General features: G+C 38.5%; 2 protein-coding genes across 7 annotated transcripts in view; one reads left to right on the top strand and one right to left on the bottom strand.

Annotated features, from left to right (window-relative positions):
* The first annotated feature begins 941 nt into the window (after positions 1–941).
* Positions 942–10,209, top strand: itgb1bp1 (integrin beta 1 binding protein 1). The gene is made up of 7 exons (XM_067366573.1): positions 942–1,065; positions 5,338–5,467; positions 5,856–5,934; positions 6,014–6,144; positions 7,499–7,591; positions 7,756–7,905; positions 9,573–10,209. The coding sequence occupies exons 2-7, from the start codon at positions 5,396–5,398 to the stop codon at positions 9,642–9,644; spliced, it is 597 nt and encodes a 198-aa protein (XP_067222674.1). The 5' UTR covers positions 942–1,065; positions 5,338–5,395; the 3' UTR covers positions 9,645–10,209.
* Positions 10,210–10,351: 142 nt separating this feature from the next.
* The window catches only part of asap2a (ArfGAP with SH3 domain, ankyrin repeat and PH domain 2a), a 93,283-nt gene continuing 85,851 nt past the window's right edge, over positions 10,352–17,783 (bottom strand). For 4 of the 6 annotated variants that reach the window (XM_067366569.1, XM_067366572.1, XM_067366571.1 and 1 more), the window contains exons 25-28: positions 15,572–15,657; positions 15,398–15,477; positions 15,145–15,258; positions 10,352–14,012 (exon numbers count right to left, since the gene is read on the bottom strand). In XM_067366569.1, coding sequence (XP_067222670.1) covers positions 13,938–14,012; positions 15,145–15,258; positions 15,398–15,477; positions 15,572–15,657 — 355 coding nt within the window. In that variant the 3' untranslated portion in view covers positions 10,352–13,937. The remainder of the gene's footprint in view (positions 14,013–15,144; positions 15,259–15,397; positions 15,478–15,571; positions 15,658–17,783) is intronic. The other 2 variants (XR_010892471.1, XR_010892472.1) reach the window with 2 other exon arrangements.

Below are 17,783 nucleotides of genomic sequence, written 5' to 3'. Positions count from 1 at the left end.
AAGCTGATGTTCTGTCCATTCTTAAAGGGTTAATTCACCCGAAATGCCGTTCCACACCCGTAAGACCTTCCTTCATCTTCGCAACACAAATTAAGATATTTTTGTTGAAAAACGATGGCACGAGGCCTGCACAGACAGCAATGACATTTCCTCTCTCAAGATCCATTAATGTACTAAAAACATATTTAAATCAGTTCATGTGAGTACAGTGGTTCAATATTAATATTATAAAGCGACGAGAATATTTTTGGTGCACCAAAAAAACTAAATAACGACTTATTTAGTGATGGCCGATTTCAAAACACTGCTTCAGGAAGCATCGGAGCATAATGAATCAGTGTATCAAATCTGCTGTTCGGAGCGCCAAAGTCACGTGATTTCAGCAGTATGGCAGTTTGACACGCGATCTGAATCATGATTCGATACACTGATTCATTATGCTCCGAAGCTTCCTGAAGCAGTGTTTTGAAATTGGCCATCACTATATAAGTCATTATTTTGTTTTTTTGGCGCACCAAAATGTTCTTGTTGCTTTATAATATTGATATTGAACCACGTAGGCTACTGTAGCTACTCACATTAACTGATTTAAATATGTTTTTAGTACATTAATGGATCTTGAGAGAGGAAATGTCATTGATGGCTATGCAGGCCTCACTGAGCCATTGTATTTCAACAAAAATATCTTAATTTGTGTTCCGAAGATGAACGAAGGTCTTACGGGTGTGGAACGGCATGAGGGTGAGTAATAAATGACAGAATTTTCATTTTTGGATGAACTAACCCTTTAATTCTTTTAAATAGCCACTTACTGTTTAAAATATTAGTATGTGCATGGCTGTATTTAGTAAGTAGTAGTAAGCTGATATTCCATTGCAAATTTAGCCACCTATAAGCGTGCGTCCCCTTTAAGAAGTGCAGGGTGGAGCCGTACAGGAAGTGAAGTGTCAATGCAAGTCTCGCCAAAGCAGACAGAGAGAGAGAGAGCTGCCGACCGCCGCTTTGATGAACCATATTAATAATTATTACAGCTCAACACTGCTACATAGTGAGCTCAAAATAGAGGTATGCCCAGTGTGCTTGTTTACAAGTTCATATTCTCCATATTTCTTGATAGAGATGCCAATAAACGACCAAATAACATCCCTTTGCGTTTGCATTAGACAAGTTAGACGTGTGGTGCTGCTGAATGTTTATCCTAGCAACGGGTTTCCTTTACTTTCCGCGGGATTTTCATTAACAATGTGTGAGCTCGTGCTTACTAGCACAGTGCGCGAGCTGAGTAGATTCCTAGAAAGTTACCCAAAGTTTGGCACCATTGTTTTATAGGGGCGTGGGCTCGTGGAGTGCCTTGAACCCCGAGAACATGTCAATGCTGTTTCTTAGACAGTTATGAAGGCAGTGTTTATCTGTAGCGTAATTCATGCATCTGAGCTGAAATATTACGTAAGGAACCTTGTTTTATTGTTCACTAGGCTGAGATAGCATTTAATTTACACTCTTTGACCTTTAGTTTTTTTGGTTGTGTTGAGTGTGAATAAATATTTAGACTTAAGTCGATTAATTGAAATGGAAAGTTTGAACTGGTTAATAGAAATAAATCACTCTTACCAATACTCTAATGTATAATTGAATAATAACAAATATCATGTTATAATTTAACAATATTAGACATTTTAGCCCAAAAAAAATCATATATCTAAATTTTTATTACATGAAAATACTATGTAAAATATAGATATTGGGGTCAAATTTAGTTCAAAAATTTACAACAACAAATATATATTTACAGCTAAATAACATGCTAAAAATCCAAAGCTAAATGTCATAAATGATCAGTTTCACCAGTGAATATTCCTGAATTTAGTTTAATTTGAAGTGGATCAAAACCTTTCATCAGAGTTGTCCTAAAACCTCCTTCTTCTCCTTCTAGTTCTTTGGACAACTTTGATTAACTTTTTTGATTCACTTCAAATGTTGACTACTATATATGAGGCAATTATATAATTATGAATTAATGTGTTTGCATTTTTGTTTAGATAGATTTTACAGTTTCTCAATCTTACTACCAAATTATGAGAATTATTTTCTGAGAGTGACTTGAGGAAAAAAAAAAAAAAAAAAAAATCAAGGCTTGAAAAGGCATTAAAATGTTTTGTAGTTTTTCTTTATTTCTATATTTAATTCTAGTTCTTGCACCAGCTTTGCGTAAGTTACAACATAGCCTAGTTTTGACGTAAATGGGCACAGATTTAGAACTTACGCACTACTAAATATTTTTGTGTTGCACCATTAAACTTAGTTGAAGCGTAACTCTACGTATACACTAAATATTTATGGAAGCCTCCTATCAGGAGTAACATTTGGAATAAAATAGCAGATTGACTGACCTGCATCAATAAGCTTTTGTTTTACCTGACAGACTTCATTCTTTACACATATATGATTCCGCTGACATTTACACTAACATTTTAAGAGAACATTATGTGAAAAGATTATTTTGTTAGCCACACTTCAACACGAACCTGTCCTAAACAGCACGCCATTGTTGTGCATGTCAAATAAAATCAGTCATAATCAATTAATGTCATTTGTTTTTGTTTTTTTGTATCAGTATTTATTTATTGATCCTTATTAATTTCGTTACAAATACAGTTTCTGAATGTTATTTACATATAAAAACATTTATGATTAAGTAGTAGGCTATTTTTAATGGAAACGTATTTTTACTGTTAGCTACGTGAGGCAAAATAAGTCAGAATGAAGGATAAACTGAAATTCACAAAATTTCAACAACTTCTGCTCATGCATTTGAAAGATCACTGAGGGTAAACATCATATTATGCGACTACGCATTACTTTACGGAGACCTTACGAGCTACTAGCTATGTTCTGCCTTAAACAAATGGTGCAACCAAATAAAGTATAGAGTTAGTTACAAACTAGCTAGTAGTTACTAAGCCACTAGTGTGGACTTTACGTTCCAATTTAAGAAAGAACTTACGAACGGCTGGTGCAATCCTACCCTGGGCCAGCTGCATAAACCACTTAGACTAGTCTTAAAAGTTAAGACACTAATGTTTTTCTTGAAGAGTGGTCCTATTTTTTTAAAGTCCGTTACATAAAAAGGTAGATTGGTGTAATTTGAATTGGAAAAATAACCCATTGGTTAACTGAAAGTTGGTCAAACTAGTTCTTAAGACACAGTCTTAATATAGTGACTAAGTTTATGCAACTGGCCTCTGGTCTCTAAATATTTTATTGGCTACAGTATTGCACTTTGTCTTCAGTGTTATTAGAGTCATTTGTACACTATTGGGTATAAATTCTTTAAATATTAGTACCAGCTTTACCGGAAACAACTATGGGTGTGATTTTGATTAATTTAAAGGTATATTATATAGCTAAAAAACAAAACTGCATGCATTTTGAGGAAGGACATTGTTTTGGTTGTGCTTGTGGATGAATATGTGATGGAGGCCAGCTGTGATGAGCTGTGCTGGTAAACCTCACTCCCCTGGCCTGCGTGTGCACTAGAGGCTGTGGTTTTTAGTGTCCTTGTTAGTGTGCCCGCCTCCCATGCCAGAAACCCCGGTTCAAATCCCGTTCTGGGGTGCGTTTCCCGAAAGCATCGTTAGCCAACTATGGTCGTAAGTCCTATTGAACTCTGTAGGTAACGACGGAACTTGCGACCATAGTTCGCTTTGGGAAACACACCTCTGAACGGTACGAGTACAACCGTATTGTCGCAAACCTGTCGTTCAGCCACATTGGTGAATGATGTCACACAGGTGGTGGAGTAATAACTTCTTTAAATTAATCTGCTTGAGATAGAATAAATGCTAGATTTTCTGCTATAAATTACGGACGTGACATCTGAGGACTTATTCTCATTTTCTCAGTTATTTTGCTTTATTTTCAGATTCAATCATAGGCTCGTTCTTACGTACCAGAGCATGTACGCACATGCGCACTCTTCAAAAACGTTGCTTAAAATCTATTGACAAACTAAAATATGTAAATTACATTTGTATATATTCAAAATAAAAGATATACATTGTACTTAATATCAGCTTGCTTATTTTGCTCAAAATAAAGATTTTTTTTAAGTTCACATGTCCTAAAAACAAGAGACTATGCTTCTAACCACAGATCAAGAGCTGTTATTCCAACCACACAAGTTTGTGATGCAGTTTGCCAATGTTCGTTTGAACTATGCTTTCGGGAAACACCAAATAGTTTAACTATGTTAGTAACGACAGAACTTGCAATGTTAGTTGGCTAGCCATGCTTTTGGGAAACGCACCCCGAGTGGTACAAGTACAACCGGAGGGGCAACAATGGTGCCGTGACCCAGATGGGAGTGAGGTTTTGGGGGGTGAGTGTAATAGAGGCCAACCAGTATGAGCTGTGCTGGTAAACCTCACTCCCCTGGCCTCGAGGCGCAATAGAGGCAGCAATTTTTAGTGTCCTTGTTACTATGCCCACCTCCCATGCAAGAAACCCTGGTTCGAATCCCGCTCTGAGCGGTACGAGTACAACCGGAGGGGTTACACTGGTGCTGTGACCTGGATGGGAGTGAGGTTTTGGGGGGTGAATGTAAAGGAGGCCAGCTAGTAAGAGCTGTGCTGGTAAACCTCACTTCCCTGGCCTCAAGAGGCGCACTAGAGGCAGCGGTTTTTAGCATCCTTGTTAGTGTGCCCACCTCCCATGCCAGAAACCCCGGTTTGAATCCCGCTCTGAGTGGTACAAGTAGAATTGGAGGGGTTACATTGGTGCCGTGACCCGGATGGGAGTGAGGTTTTGGGGGGTGAGTGTAATGGAGGCCAGCCAGTATGAGCTGTGCTGGTAAACCTCACTCCCCTGGCCTCAAGAGGTGCACCAGAGGCAGCGTTTTTTAGCATCCTTGTTAGTGTGCCCGCCTCCCATGCCAGAAACCCCGGTTTGAATCCCGCTCTGAGCGGTACAAATAGAATCAGAGGGGTTACATTAGTGCCGTGACCCGGATGGGAGTGAGGTTTTTGGGAGTGAGTGTAATGGAGGCCAGCCAGTATGAGCTGTGCTGGTAAACCTCACTCCCCTGGCCTCAAGAGGTGCACTAGAGGGAGCGGTTTTTAGCATCCTTGATAGTGTGCCCACCTCCCATGCCAGAAACCCCGGTTTGAATCCCACTCTGAACGGTGCAAGCAAAACTGTAGGGGTTAGACATGCATCAAAATCAGTGCAAGACAAAAGTATGTTTTGGAAGAAGGATTGATGTATGACTCATTATTTAAATTTTGTTCAAAGATGCATAGTGTACCTTTAAATGGCGCTAAAGCTGATAAATCTCCTCAGACTCTGCTGCGATCTGCTGGTAAGCTGGAGAACTGCAGCACTGGCGTCATGGTGAAGGATGTTTCGAAAGGTCAAGAAGCGCCACAGCAGCAGCAGCTCCCAGAGCAGTGAGATCAGCACTAAAAGCAAGGTCAGTTTATCAGAAGAAATCAAGTACACACGTCATAAACTAAATTTTTACACTTATTCATTTATAAATGTTGGCTGAATCTCCATTTGCTCACTGACAAACTTAAGTATGAATTGAGCCAGTATGCCAGTACTAATAAAATTGCACCTTGATACCAGAGAGTGAAGTGAAAGGGGTCTTGGACAGTATTAGCTCAAAAGGCATGCATGGATCCTTAGTAAAAAGTACAGTATGCAATCTTGCAATCAAATGCAATTTTGACATACTGTACTACTGTGATTTGGGACCCACTAATTTGTAAAAGAGTGAATTGGCATTCAGCTGATTCTGTCTACTGAGTTTTTTATTCCACAAAGGTAATGATAAACTCTAATTTCCCTTTATCCAGTCAGTAGATTCCAGTTTGGGAGGCCTATCTAGGTCAAGCACAGTCGCTAGTCTTGATACAGACTCGACCAAGAGTTCAGGTTAGTTCTCAAACCTGTAGAAACTGATGCATGTATATTTTTGATTCTGTGAGAGTTCCTGACCTTGTTAAACCTTCAGGTAACGCTGTGTCTGATACATGTGCTGAGTTCAGAGTCAAGTATGTGGGAGCCATCGAGAAGCTGCAGTTTGAGATGAGCAAAACCCTCCAGGAGCCTCTAGACTTGATCAACTTCATCGATGCAGCTCAGGTAAGGATCTACAAAAGGGGAAGATGTTACCCCCTTAAAGGTGCAGTTGCAATTTCTGAGAAACACTGTTAAAAATTGTAAATCAACCCAAACAAATACACCCTCTCCCTTCATGGCTCCACCTCCAAAATGCACAAACATGCAATGCAAGTGTGGAGGTCTCTTTATCATCGCTGAATCAAAGCAAAATCATGCTTCACAAAAAATAAAGTGAAGATGATGAAAGAACGACAAGGAACACGACAAATATGAACGTACAGCGCACAAGTGTATATACAAGCAAGAGTTTATTGTTAGTCGCTGGCAGCACACCAGCTCCAGACAAACAAAGACACTCAAATTTGTCCTGTTACTATAGCTAACATTACAACAACAGCATATCTTGGTTCTGTGAAACAGCAAAACCAATGTTACTCGCATATGGAGCTGAAACAACACAACTTCTGCATCTGCTTGTGACCACTTCACTTTTGGAGAAGCCAAAAGATTTTCAGTTGATGCTCTAATATAAAACAGAATTACTTTAGCTTATTTCTCCTGGCCTAGAGGAGAAGAACAAAGCATCACTATTTAATATCTACTGTTATTAGGGGTGTAACGTTACACATACATGGTTTGGTACGTACCTCGGTTTTGGGGTCACGGTTCGATACAACTTCAGTACATTTACATGTCCCCCTGGCGGATGCACAAAGTTCAATATTATGTTTCAAGAAATCACGGAAAGATGAGTAAGAAGGAGAAAAAGAGGAGACAGCAAGTGAAGTACCACCTGAAGTTTTCCATTTCCAGGAAACAAATTGGATGCCACTTTCTGCCGTCCTGGTTTTCTTTCTTTCTGTGAAGCTTGTGGATCAAAAATTAATCGAAACTCCGTGTATAGGCTGCTAGCAAGCTCTTGCGTGACATCTGAACTCTCCAGTTCAGTGGAAATCTCGCTCTGGAGCTGATTTTTAAAGATTTCACTGGCCATGTCAATCACAGTAATGATTGCCTATATAAAAAACACTGATCCCTCAACCTACCCGTCACTGTAACCTCAGCCAATGAAACTGGTTGCAGGGCAGGATTTCCGCTGAACTGGTTTTGGAAAAAAAAAATCACGCTTGACGCATAGATCGTCTCTTCTTCTTTTGCTCTTTTTCCTGTTGTGGTGGTTAGCAAACAGCGTCGCATTACCGCGCACGCCCCCTTCTGGATCGGGGTGTAGATCGCCTGTGACTGACTGACCGTACCGTGACGGTCTGGGACGAATACATGTACCGTTACATCCCTAACTGTTATCATTTATCATAATATCATATATTGAGTCTGAAGCTGTTTAAAAACCCGATCTCATGCATTCACTTTAAAGCAAGATGGAAAACTGCCATTTGTGCCTGGAGATGAGGAAATGATTCTGGGAGTGTCCAAGTATGGAGTTAAAGTGGCTTCATTAGACCAGTGTGTGAGTTGACTCAATCTCATCGTTTACTGTTAATATGAGAGATTTGGCTCTTATGTGTTACTGAACATCAAATAACACCACTATAAAACACAGGATTTCAGTATAATGGCATGGCTGGGTTTCCACTCAGTATCTGATTTGCTATTGATGCTCTCTTTTCTCAGGATGTGCTTCACCGTCACCCGCTCTACCTGATTGTACGTATGCTTTGCTATGATGATGGTCTGGGTGCTGGAAAGAACCTGCTCGCACTGAAGACCACTGATGCCAAGCAGCATGAGTGCAGCATCTGGGTGTATCAGTGCAGCAGTGCGGTAAGACCTGAATGCAGCAAGTGTTTCTAAGAGCATATAAAGTATGAATTAGGCTAGATCTGGATAATGTAGCAGAAATATTTACTATTTCATTATTTATGTATTTGCTCTGAAATGGCTTGCAAATGTAATTTTATTTTAAATTGAAGTAACTATCATTTAGAAAAAAAGCTACTTTATGTAAAATTTATTCCTGTGATGGCAAAGCTGAATTTTCAGCATCATTACTTCAGTCTTTAGTGTCACATGATCCTTCAGAAGTCATTCTAATGTGCTGATTTGGTGCTCAAGAAACCTTTCTTATCCATTTTGGAAACAGTTATGCTGCTTAAAGCTAGGGTAGGCAATTTCGGAGAGGCTAGCAATTGCAAGCTAGCTTAAAAAAAAAATTTAAAAAAAACTTTGAATCCCACCCACCCTCCACCATGCAAAATTGACACCATTTACTAACTAAAGTCCAACTTCTGGTTCACGTGGGTTTTAAAGGTGCTATAGAACGTCTTTTTAAAAGATGTAATATAAGTCTAAGGTGTCCCCTGAATGTGTCTGTGAAGTTTCAGCATAATTATGGGGTATTTTATTTTTTTTTATTATTTTTTTTTTTTTTATTGCCTATTTTGGGGCATCATTAAATATGCGCCGATTCAGGCTGCGGCCCCTTTAAATCTCATCCCCCGGAGCTCGCCGTTAATAACACTGTTAATATAACCCTCAAAATGGATCTTTACAAAGTGTTCGTCATGCAGCATGTCTAATCGCATAAGTATTGTATTTATTTGGATGTTTACATTTGATTCTGAATCAGTTTGATAGTGCTCCGTGGCTAAAGCTAACATTACACACTGTTGGAGAGATTTTATAAAGAATAAAGTTGTGTTTATGAATTATACAGACTGCAAGTGTTTAAAAATGAAAATAGCGACGGCTCTTGTCTCCGTGAATACAGTAAGAAACGATGGTAACTTTAACCACATTTAACAGTACATTAGCAACATGCTAACGAAACATTTAGAAAGACAGTTTACAAATATCACTAAAAATATCATGATATCATGGATCATGTCAGTTATTATTGCTCCATCTGCCATTTTTCGTTATTGTTCTTGCTTGCTTACCTAGTCTGATGATTCAGCTGTGCACAGATCTAGACATTCTGCCCTTGTGTAATGCCTTGAACATGGGCTGGCATATGCAAATATTGGGGCGTACACCCCGACTGTTACATAACAGTCGGTGTTATATTGAGATTCGCCTGTTCTTCTGAGGTCTTTTAAACAAATGAGATTTATATAAGGAGGAGGAAACAATGGAGTTTGAGACTCACTGTATGTCATTTCCATGTACTGAACTCTTGTTATTCAACTATGCCAAGATAAATTCAATTTTTAATTCTAGGGCACCTTTAATATTTTTGTTGATACTTTTTTCTGGGTTCTTTGAATAGAAAATTCAAAAGAACAACATTTATTTAAAATAGAAATCTTTTGTAACTTTTTTACATGCCTTTACTGTCACTTTTGATCAATTTGATGCATCCTTGCTGAATAGTTTTAATTAAAAATTCTTACTGACCCCAAACTTTTGAATGGTAGTGTACAATGAAAACTCTGCTGGCTTTGGTAACTTGTTGCATTCTGCAGTTTTAACACATCATTTGTGCTCTGCAGGAACAAGCCCAGGCCATCTGTAAAGTTCTGTCCACCTCCTTCGACTGTGCTCTGGCCTCAGAGAAGTCCTGAGGAGGCCTGGGAACGCTCCGGTTCTTCCACCCTCACTTGTTCCTTCAGCAGAAGGAGGAAGGAAGTCTGTTTGTGGAAGGAGCCCTTTTAAAACAGATCTGACAGAAATGCTGGAATATGTCTCACTTTAATGTTAGTACAACTTTTCGGACTTTGTTCTGCATTAAAAAGGGCAGCCATCTCAACCACATGTTTACATCATATTCATTAGTCTAATCCTGGCATCCCCTTCTCCAAACAGTCCCACCACAACCCCAAAGTCCAAGTTCAGGCTGCATCTATTTTTATAATCTAATTTAATCTTATTTAATGTATATATACAACAACCTCAGAGCACATTTCCCCCTATGGGCCAGTGAATCTGTGATTTCTTGGGCTTTAGTGGGATTTGTGTAAAGCGTGGTACATTAATGTCAGTGGAACACAAAGATGCTGTAAAACCCAAACCCCATGTGCTCTGTATATGTACGTGCCCCTCTTCTGTCATCCTCCAGTGTCCTGGTCCAAGTGGGATGGGATCAGTTAATAACGGTACAATAAATCAATGCGAATGTAATGAAGTTTCATGTTTTGTTTTTTCCTCATCCCCACTAGATGGCAGTGCACTTTAACCTATTGAGCCCTCTGTTTTCAAATGATTAATCTTTAATAACAAAAACATATCTGAATAATACAACATGAACAAGACATTTATTTGCATTTTTTTTCTTTTTAATTCCAGTTTTCCCATTTATTTGTACATATATTTATATATTAGCATCAATGACGTTTATGGTCAATGGGTGAATAGAGGTTGTTTTCATCTCAGTTAAGTGTACTGTAACAGTCTTATCTAACAAAACATCAGTCATTGTCAGTTTAGCTCTCTGTTTACAATTAAATATGCACAAAGCAAAGTCTACATTTATTTACAATCACAGCCGGCCAGGTGCCGTCCGTATACAGTGAACCGAACAGGATAATTACATCCTGTCACTGACCGAGTTACAGATCACTCTGGTCCGAGCTCAATCAAGACTAACGTGACTGTAATTAAAAGTTACATAACAGACTCTATTAAGTTGCTCTGCAACCACATCAAACACTCATGACATTAAAAACGCTCCTGCACACAGTTACTGATGGATGAGCATTTCAAAGCTTTAGAAAGGATTAAGAGAAGTGTTGTGAGGGGAAAATGACATGAGGGATTTTAATTTCCTCTGGAATACAATTAGAGCGCTAGAAAAAGTAAGAGATGCAGATATATTACTGGTACAGGGAACACCTATCTGGCCCACCAAAGCTGGGAGATTCAGGGCACATCCTGGTCGGTGGAAATACACTGTCTGGACAAAAAAAAAAAAAAAGTCACTGTATGGGTTTAAATAGGCAAATACTTAAGAGTCTATGACTGGTTCATTATTGTTCATGATCCAATAATGTTATAAGTTTGGCAGCAGTTCTTTGATGGAGTGTGTAGCTTTTCATTTCTTAAACAACTATGTAGGAAGACACATCATGGCACCTGAAGTCCAGACCTTAAATTAATTGAAAGTAAATGGTACATCAATTAAGTCTCTTCTAGCACATCCCAAAGACCTTCAATGAATTTAAGGTCTGGACTCCAGGTGCTATGATGTGTCTTCTATGATGGTCTATGATCATAGACTCTTAAAGGCACAATATGTAATGTAATTTTTCGCCACTAGAGGTCACCTATTCAAAACAAAGGCGTGGCTTGATGATGCCAAGATTGAGCGCGTAATCATGGGAGATGTCATCTTCATCTTCCTCTGGTCAAGCGTATGTGGGGTCACATAGCGCTGTTCATCATATTAGATACATTTGAGTGTGTAAAAATTATTTAATAACGTTACTCTGTGCGTTTCCTCGCCGGCTGCTGTGAGACACTCGTTGCACACTGCAGTAAACTAGATCGATATTAGTCATGGTCTGTAGATCAAGAAAACGAGATTTAAACAATAAGATTAAACGTGTTGTGCTATATAACAATAATTCGTTTTCTGTCTATAAATGTATCCAAACAGTTGTTCCCTTTCTAATAAAACACATAATATATGAATGCGTCTTTGGGGTTTCCATGATTTCTACTCAAGGGTAAGGCAGGTATGATGTCATTGACACATGGACACAGTCATGGACATGGTTAAAATTGCTTATTTCTCGATTTAAACATTCTTGGAAACATCTGGGACACAAGTCAATAAAATATGTAACACTGTTCTAGTGGTTTTTGAATATTTTAATCCAAAAATTTTACATATTGTGCCTTTAAGTATTTGAATTATTTAAATCCAAACAGCGACTTTTTTTAGCTGACCAGTGTATAATTCATATCTCAAACTGACACCTTGGAATCTGTTAAAATGACTAGGTTTTAGTGCTCTCAAGCTAAAAACACTATATTCAGCACGTTCATGTTTTACACACTGAGCATCTTAAGGAATTAGTTCACCCAAAAATGAAAATACTGTCATCATTTGCTCAACTTCATGCCATTTTAAACCAGTGACTGTCTGTCTTCCGCAGAACTAGCCAGAACGAATTATGAAGAATGTATATGGAGACGAACGTGTCAAGCTCCAAAAAACTACAAGTTAAATTGTAAATGTGGTCCATATGACACATGCACTGCATTCCAAGTACGCTGAACCCATATGTTGACTAAATCAGACAAATTAAAGTTGTTACACACTCAGTATCTTCCCCCTTGACCACATATCATTCTCAAATATCATTCAAACTTGTTTGTTTCAAATATGACACGTGCCAAGTTGGATGTCACTGGTTTTTCATGTCAAGCCAGGTTTAATTTTTAGCATATAACAACTCAAAGGGATAGTTCACCCAAAAATGAAAATTGTGTCATTTTTTTTATTCACCATCATGTTTTTCCAAACCTGTAAGACTTTCCTCTGCGAAACAAAAAAGGAGATATTTTGAGAAATTTTGTTTTTGTCCATACAAAAGGAATGCAATGTTTGGTTCCCATGTTCTTCAAAATATCTTCTTTTGTGTTCCACAGAAGTTAGTTATACAGGTTTGGAATGACATAAGGATGAGTAAATAATTTCCCTTTAAATATTGGTCTGTTCCTCACATAACGTTACAGTAGGACTTCAGAAGAATTGGAATATAGCAAATTAATCTTATGGACCACTTTTATAGTGCCTAACATTAACAGTCCCCATTATGAAAAAGCACTCTGGACATTCTGCAGTACATGCTCTTTTGCACAATTTGAAAGAACATGAAGGTAAGTAAATGACCAAATGTTAATTTTTAGTCTATTGCTTTAAGAAAAAATGAGCCAGTTGAGAAATGACACCGTTGCACAGGCCTCTCAAGGCAAGATCATTAAAATCAATAAGAGCATCTAAATCAAGAACACAGAAGGACAGCTCAGAATTATAAATATCTATACAGAAATAAACCTCCTTGATGCTCTTCACTGGCTCCTTTCCTCTCCCTGGATGCCACTGAATGTTCACGAAGACTGTCACGGCGCTCAAAACTCCCAGCAGGTACAGGGTCACGATTGCTTTCATTCAGTCTCCATGTTCCCTGTCCCTTAGCCAGCACAAAGGTGCTCTTATGTCTGTCTGTTTCTCCATCTCTCTCATCCACAGTGCACTTCAGATATTTCCCAGATGTGAGTGGTGGAACGCCCATTTATACACTCAGCACTGGAGCAGGTAGTGTGAAAATGGGAACATCGGAGCTCCCCCTCCGAAGGCAGACAGTTCTCGTAGCATATTCCTGGCTTAGCACCATTGACGAAGCTGTCTTTTCCAACCAAGTCCTCGAAAGTCAGTGATTCTCAGATTATCCTTCTGCCTTTCCTTGCCAGACATGGAATGTGGGCAAATAAGACTGTATTCACAGATAATGGGTACTGTACTTCAAAATCAACCTTACGCTATCTATTGTGTCTAAAAGGAATAAGGATGTGAATGATCTTGGGCTAAAACCTTCATCTTGGTGACATTCATCTCATTAGCATTGTGGTCATGATAAATTAAGTCAAAAGTGCATTTATTGCAACAAACCATCGTTCTGCAACATATCTAGGCCACAAACTTAAAAACAAAAGAAAAATCCAAAGCCCAGGAGGCTTATATTCCAGTGACTCTGCTCAAGCCAGGTGAGAGCAGGGATTAGTGGAAGCTCAGTGAAGACAAGCTTCATGACAAAGGGAACAGCGATGATGATGATGATGGTTAGTGAGGCCACACAGAGGCAGAGAGGTGCCGTCATCAGTCCAACTCAGTGTCTGTGATCTCCAGCCCTTCAGTCCATAATGAATTGCACGAATGTGACAGGAAATGCCCCTCTTCTCATTGGCTCTCCCTCAATGTGGCCCAGCTACAAAACAAGAGAAAATATGTTAGAAATGTTCCTTAAATATGTTATTTATTTATTTATTAATATATATTTTTTTGTCATTATACCAAGACAACAGATAAACGTGATTTAACCAGTGTTGTAATTGTTAACGGAAACTATTTAAAATAATTTTTGTTAATGGAAATAAGCATCAAATAAAATATTAATATTAGATGATTAATATCTAATATTAATATTAGATGTAAACGTTTTTGCCTTTTATTTGATAGGACAGTTAAGATTTTTGACAGGAAACGAGTGGGAGAGAGAGGGGGAGGGGATCGGGAAAGGTCTGTGAGCCAGGACAACCACGCCATATGTCGGCATGCTGACCACGAGGCTATCGGCACCGACAACTTAAAAAAACTTAAATGACAACTGAAAAATTTAAAATTAAAATTAAAAAAATTAAAAGCTAAAAAACAAAAACTAATAAAAATGTCAAAAGCACATGAAACTACTGAAACAAAAATGAAAATGTAAAAATAAAATCTAATTAAAATTTTTAATAAATACCATAATAGTATATAAATAATACTAAAATAATGCTGGATGTATCATAAAAATATATATATTTTACACATTTATTTTAGCAATTTAGCTTTTTCATAGTACAAACGAAACAACAACAATGAAAAAAAATGGCCTATACAGAGTTTTCTGTACAATTTACATTAGTGTTAATCTGAATATTACAAATGTGCAATGTTGTGTAATACTGTCAATTAAAGAAAAAGCAACAACAAAAAGTGAAGTGGAAAATGGAAGCACATTCTTATGTAAATACCCCTGAAGTCACGCAGGAACACAGAGATTTGGGGATTTAGCCTTACCATTGATGAGCCTCCATGGAGAATGATTGACTAAACACAGCCAGTGGGAACGAAGGCGACTGACTGAATATAGACCAGCTGCTTGTTTTCCAGCAAGAGACAGTGAACCAGACCGCGGCCCTCAATGAAGTTTACTTATTAACAACCAGCCAGTAATAGGAAGGAAAATATGGTAAACTCACTTTTCCTCTCTGGTTCTCTCTCTCATACCACTGTTACTATATAAAATGTGTCATCTACAGAGTTGAAGTCTAGTGTGTAGCAGTCAGGATACTCACCCACCACTCCTGGTCCTCCTCACCGTCCACCACGATGACCTCTCCCTCAGAGAACGTCAGCTCATCTGGATTATCAGCCACACAGTTATACATGGCCTTCACACGCTTCGGCTTCTGCTTACCACACACGGATCAGGTTTGGAAACACAAGAACATGTCAATTATTATCTCACACCCAGTAAATATGGCATATTAGCTGGTATCCATCATGAATTCACTTGATTCAAAAGTTTCCTCTTGTGGTTAAACATACCAGGTATGTTTTCCTGGGCATGTGGGTAGCAGGCAGAGTTTGACCAGTGGTGTTTTGGGGGCCTCCTGGAACTTCTTTAGCTGTTTAATAAAAAACAGGAAATTATATCACTATTAACATTGCCTTTTCAATACAATAATGGCCGCAAGCCTTTTACTAAAACAATCAACTTACAGTTAACATGGTTTCTCTGACATCTACCTGGTCTCTCGATGGATCCGGAGCGCATCAATGTGCTTTTACTGAAGTTTTTATCCGTGCTGCAAGCAAAAAAAAAAAAAAGAAGAGATGTGAATATTGTGTGTACAGTTCTTGTAATATTTAGTACTAGGGCTGCACGATTAATCAAAATGAACTTGAAATCAGTTTCGGGACTTTTTTCCTCTCCGACTTTGAAAATTCATGGAGGAGTTCCGGTCCAGTAAAGTTCACTTGGCTGATCCAGGGAGGATACACCCTCCCTGGTGTAATTCAGATTCACCCGCGACCCTGGAGGTAACGCCAGAGCCTAGGGTCTCTGAAAACCCACCATCAGAGTGTTGGGCAAGGGTGACCACATATCTGATGAACATCAGAAAAGCTCCAGGACCACATCCTCGTCATGAGGCCCACTCAGAGTCACTCTGGGTGGGCATAGAATTCAATTTTGAATTCGCTCTGGATCTCTGAGCTCAAAGGGCTCAACTGCTGATGCCTAAGCCGACCAGGGCTCACTCTGGTCGGTCAGAGAAATCAAATTTGACCGCGATGGATCACTGGAAGTCTGGACTTAGAGATTTTCAGCTCTCTGGATCTCTGAGCTCCAGGGGCTCAACAGCTGATGTCCAAGCGAGCCCTGGGTGGGGTGAGAATTCAAATAGAATCGGTCCCGAACTATTTGGCTTAGTGCGATTATGAAGTTACAAAAGCTGCGACTTATTTCATGCGCAGTGAAGTACGGCTCTGTGATCGATAGTAAATGCTGCTCCATCTGAAAGGACTGCGAGTTTGAGTTGCTTATAACATGCATTTAAAAAGAACCAACAAAAGACATTTAATAACGTGTTTTTACTCCAAACTCACTTCATAACATCAGTTGAGTGTTTAAAATAACATCCTTTTGTGAGATGATGTGGCTTCTTAGAATAAGGCGCACAACATATTTCATAGTATTCTATCCACTTTATTCCTACGCTGCGAATTATGGGTGTAACTTCCGTTAAGCTGTAAACAGTCCGTACAGGTTAAATACAACTATAGTGATATATATCTGCATTAGGAAATGTCATGAACTTCAGCATTGCATGATATTAATTCAAAGTGATTTCCATCTTTTTTTTTATTTACAGATAATAAATTGTATTTACCTGTGAAAACAAACCTGGAAAGAGACGTGAGGCTTTTTGAGTAGAAAAACGAGAGATCCTTTGTGCATTCCAGTGAATTATTAATGGGATATATCGTAAATTATATCGGGAGAACAGACCATAAATGTGCAGTATGTGTTGTCCTTTTTCATACTATTACAGTGGAATGCAAAGGGACAAAAGAAAATAATCACAAGTATAGAAAGCAAAAGAGCTGAAAAGTGCTCTTGCCATAGATATTCTTGTTATAAAATGTTACATTGTCTGAAAATAAAACATGAAAGAAACATTGACATTCATTCAGTCAAACTGATGAATAAGCTTTATTTTTAGGTCAATTCGTTTCAGTCTTTTTAAATGGAAGTTCCCCAAACCGGAAGTGCAACCCATAATTCGAAACGCAGTAGGCTAGTCAGGAATAAGGTGGATACAGCGATGAAGGCTATGTATGCATTAAAAATATACTTTATAATTTATACTTCAACGTCACCACCACTAAGCTTCCAACAACATCTTTATCTAAAGATATTTTCCCTGAATGTTTTAGAATTTCAAGGGAATTTATGAATTAGAATAGTTTGTAAGAGCGCAGTTTTAAACATAAGGCTGTAAACGTGGACTGAGCTTACCTGTTCAGCGTGATGACGTTTAATGTCGCCGACAGCCTCTGTAGTCTGATTTAGCTACTTTTTAGCAGCCATCATTTTCAAGACATGTAACAGCTTAAGAAAAATCACGGACCATGATAAATACTGATGTATTTTATGTCGTAGAATAAAACGTGAAAGTATCTTGAGCTTGTGTATACCATGGCGTTATTTCAGCCATTTAACCAAAAACCCCATTGACCAGAAGTGCTAAAATGCTAACTCACTTCCGGGTATTGGTCTACAAAAATGTGTTTCTGCACAAGGGCGCCCTCTGGATTTCAGATGGATCAGCATTTACTACTGATCACAGAGCCGTGCTTTACTGACAAGCTGCGCATTAAAAAAGAAAATGATCGTAGCCTTTGTCAAATCGCGTTCGGTTTAATTTCG

This window comes from Chanodichthys erythropterus, chromosome 18 (genome assembly GCF_024489055.1).
Source record: "Chanodichthys erythropterus isolate Z2021 chromosome 18, ASM2448905v1, whole genome shotgun sequence".
NCBI classification, from domain to species: domain Eukaryota; kingdom Metazoa; phylum Chordata; class Actinopteri; order Cypriniformes; family Xenocyprididae; genus Chanodichthys; species Chanodichthys erythropterus.
The sequence above is the reverse complement of the archived record's forward strand: the minus strand, read 5'-3'. Positions and strand labels throughout refer to the sequence as shown.

What these genes read in the sequence shown, in the direction of transcription:
- itgb1bp1 (XM_067366573.1), top strand. Translation starts at nt 5,396, where the DNA reads ATGTTTCGAAAGGTCAAGAAGCGCCACAGCAGCAGCAGCTCCCAGAGC. An exon ending in ACTTCATCGATGCAGCTCAG is followed by an intron (nt 6,145 to 7,498) that starts GTAAGGATCTAC and finishes TTCACTTTAAAG; the next exon opens with CAAGATGGAAAACTGCCATT. An exon ending in TGGCTTCATTAGACCAGTGT is followed by an intron (nt 7,592 to 7,755) that starts GTGAGTTGACTC and finishes CTCTTTTCTCAG; the next exon opens with GATGTGCTTCACCGTCACCC.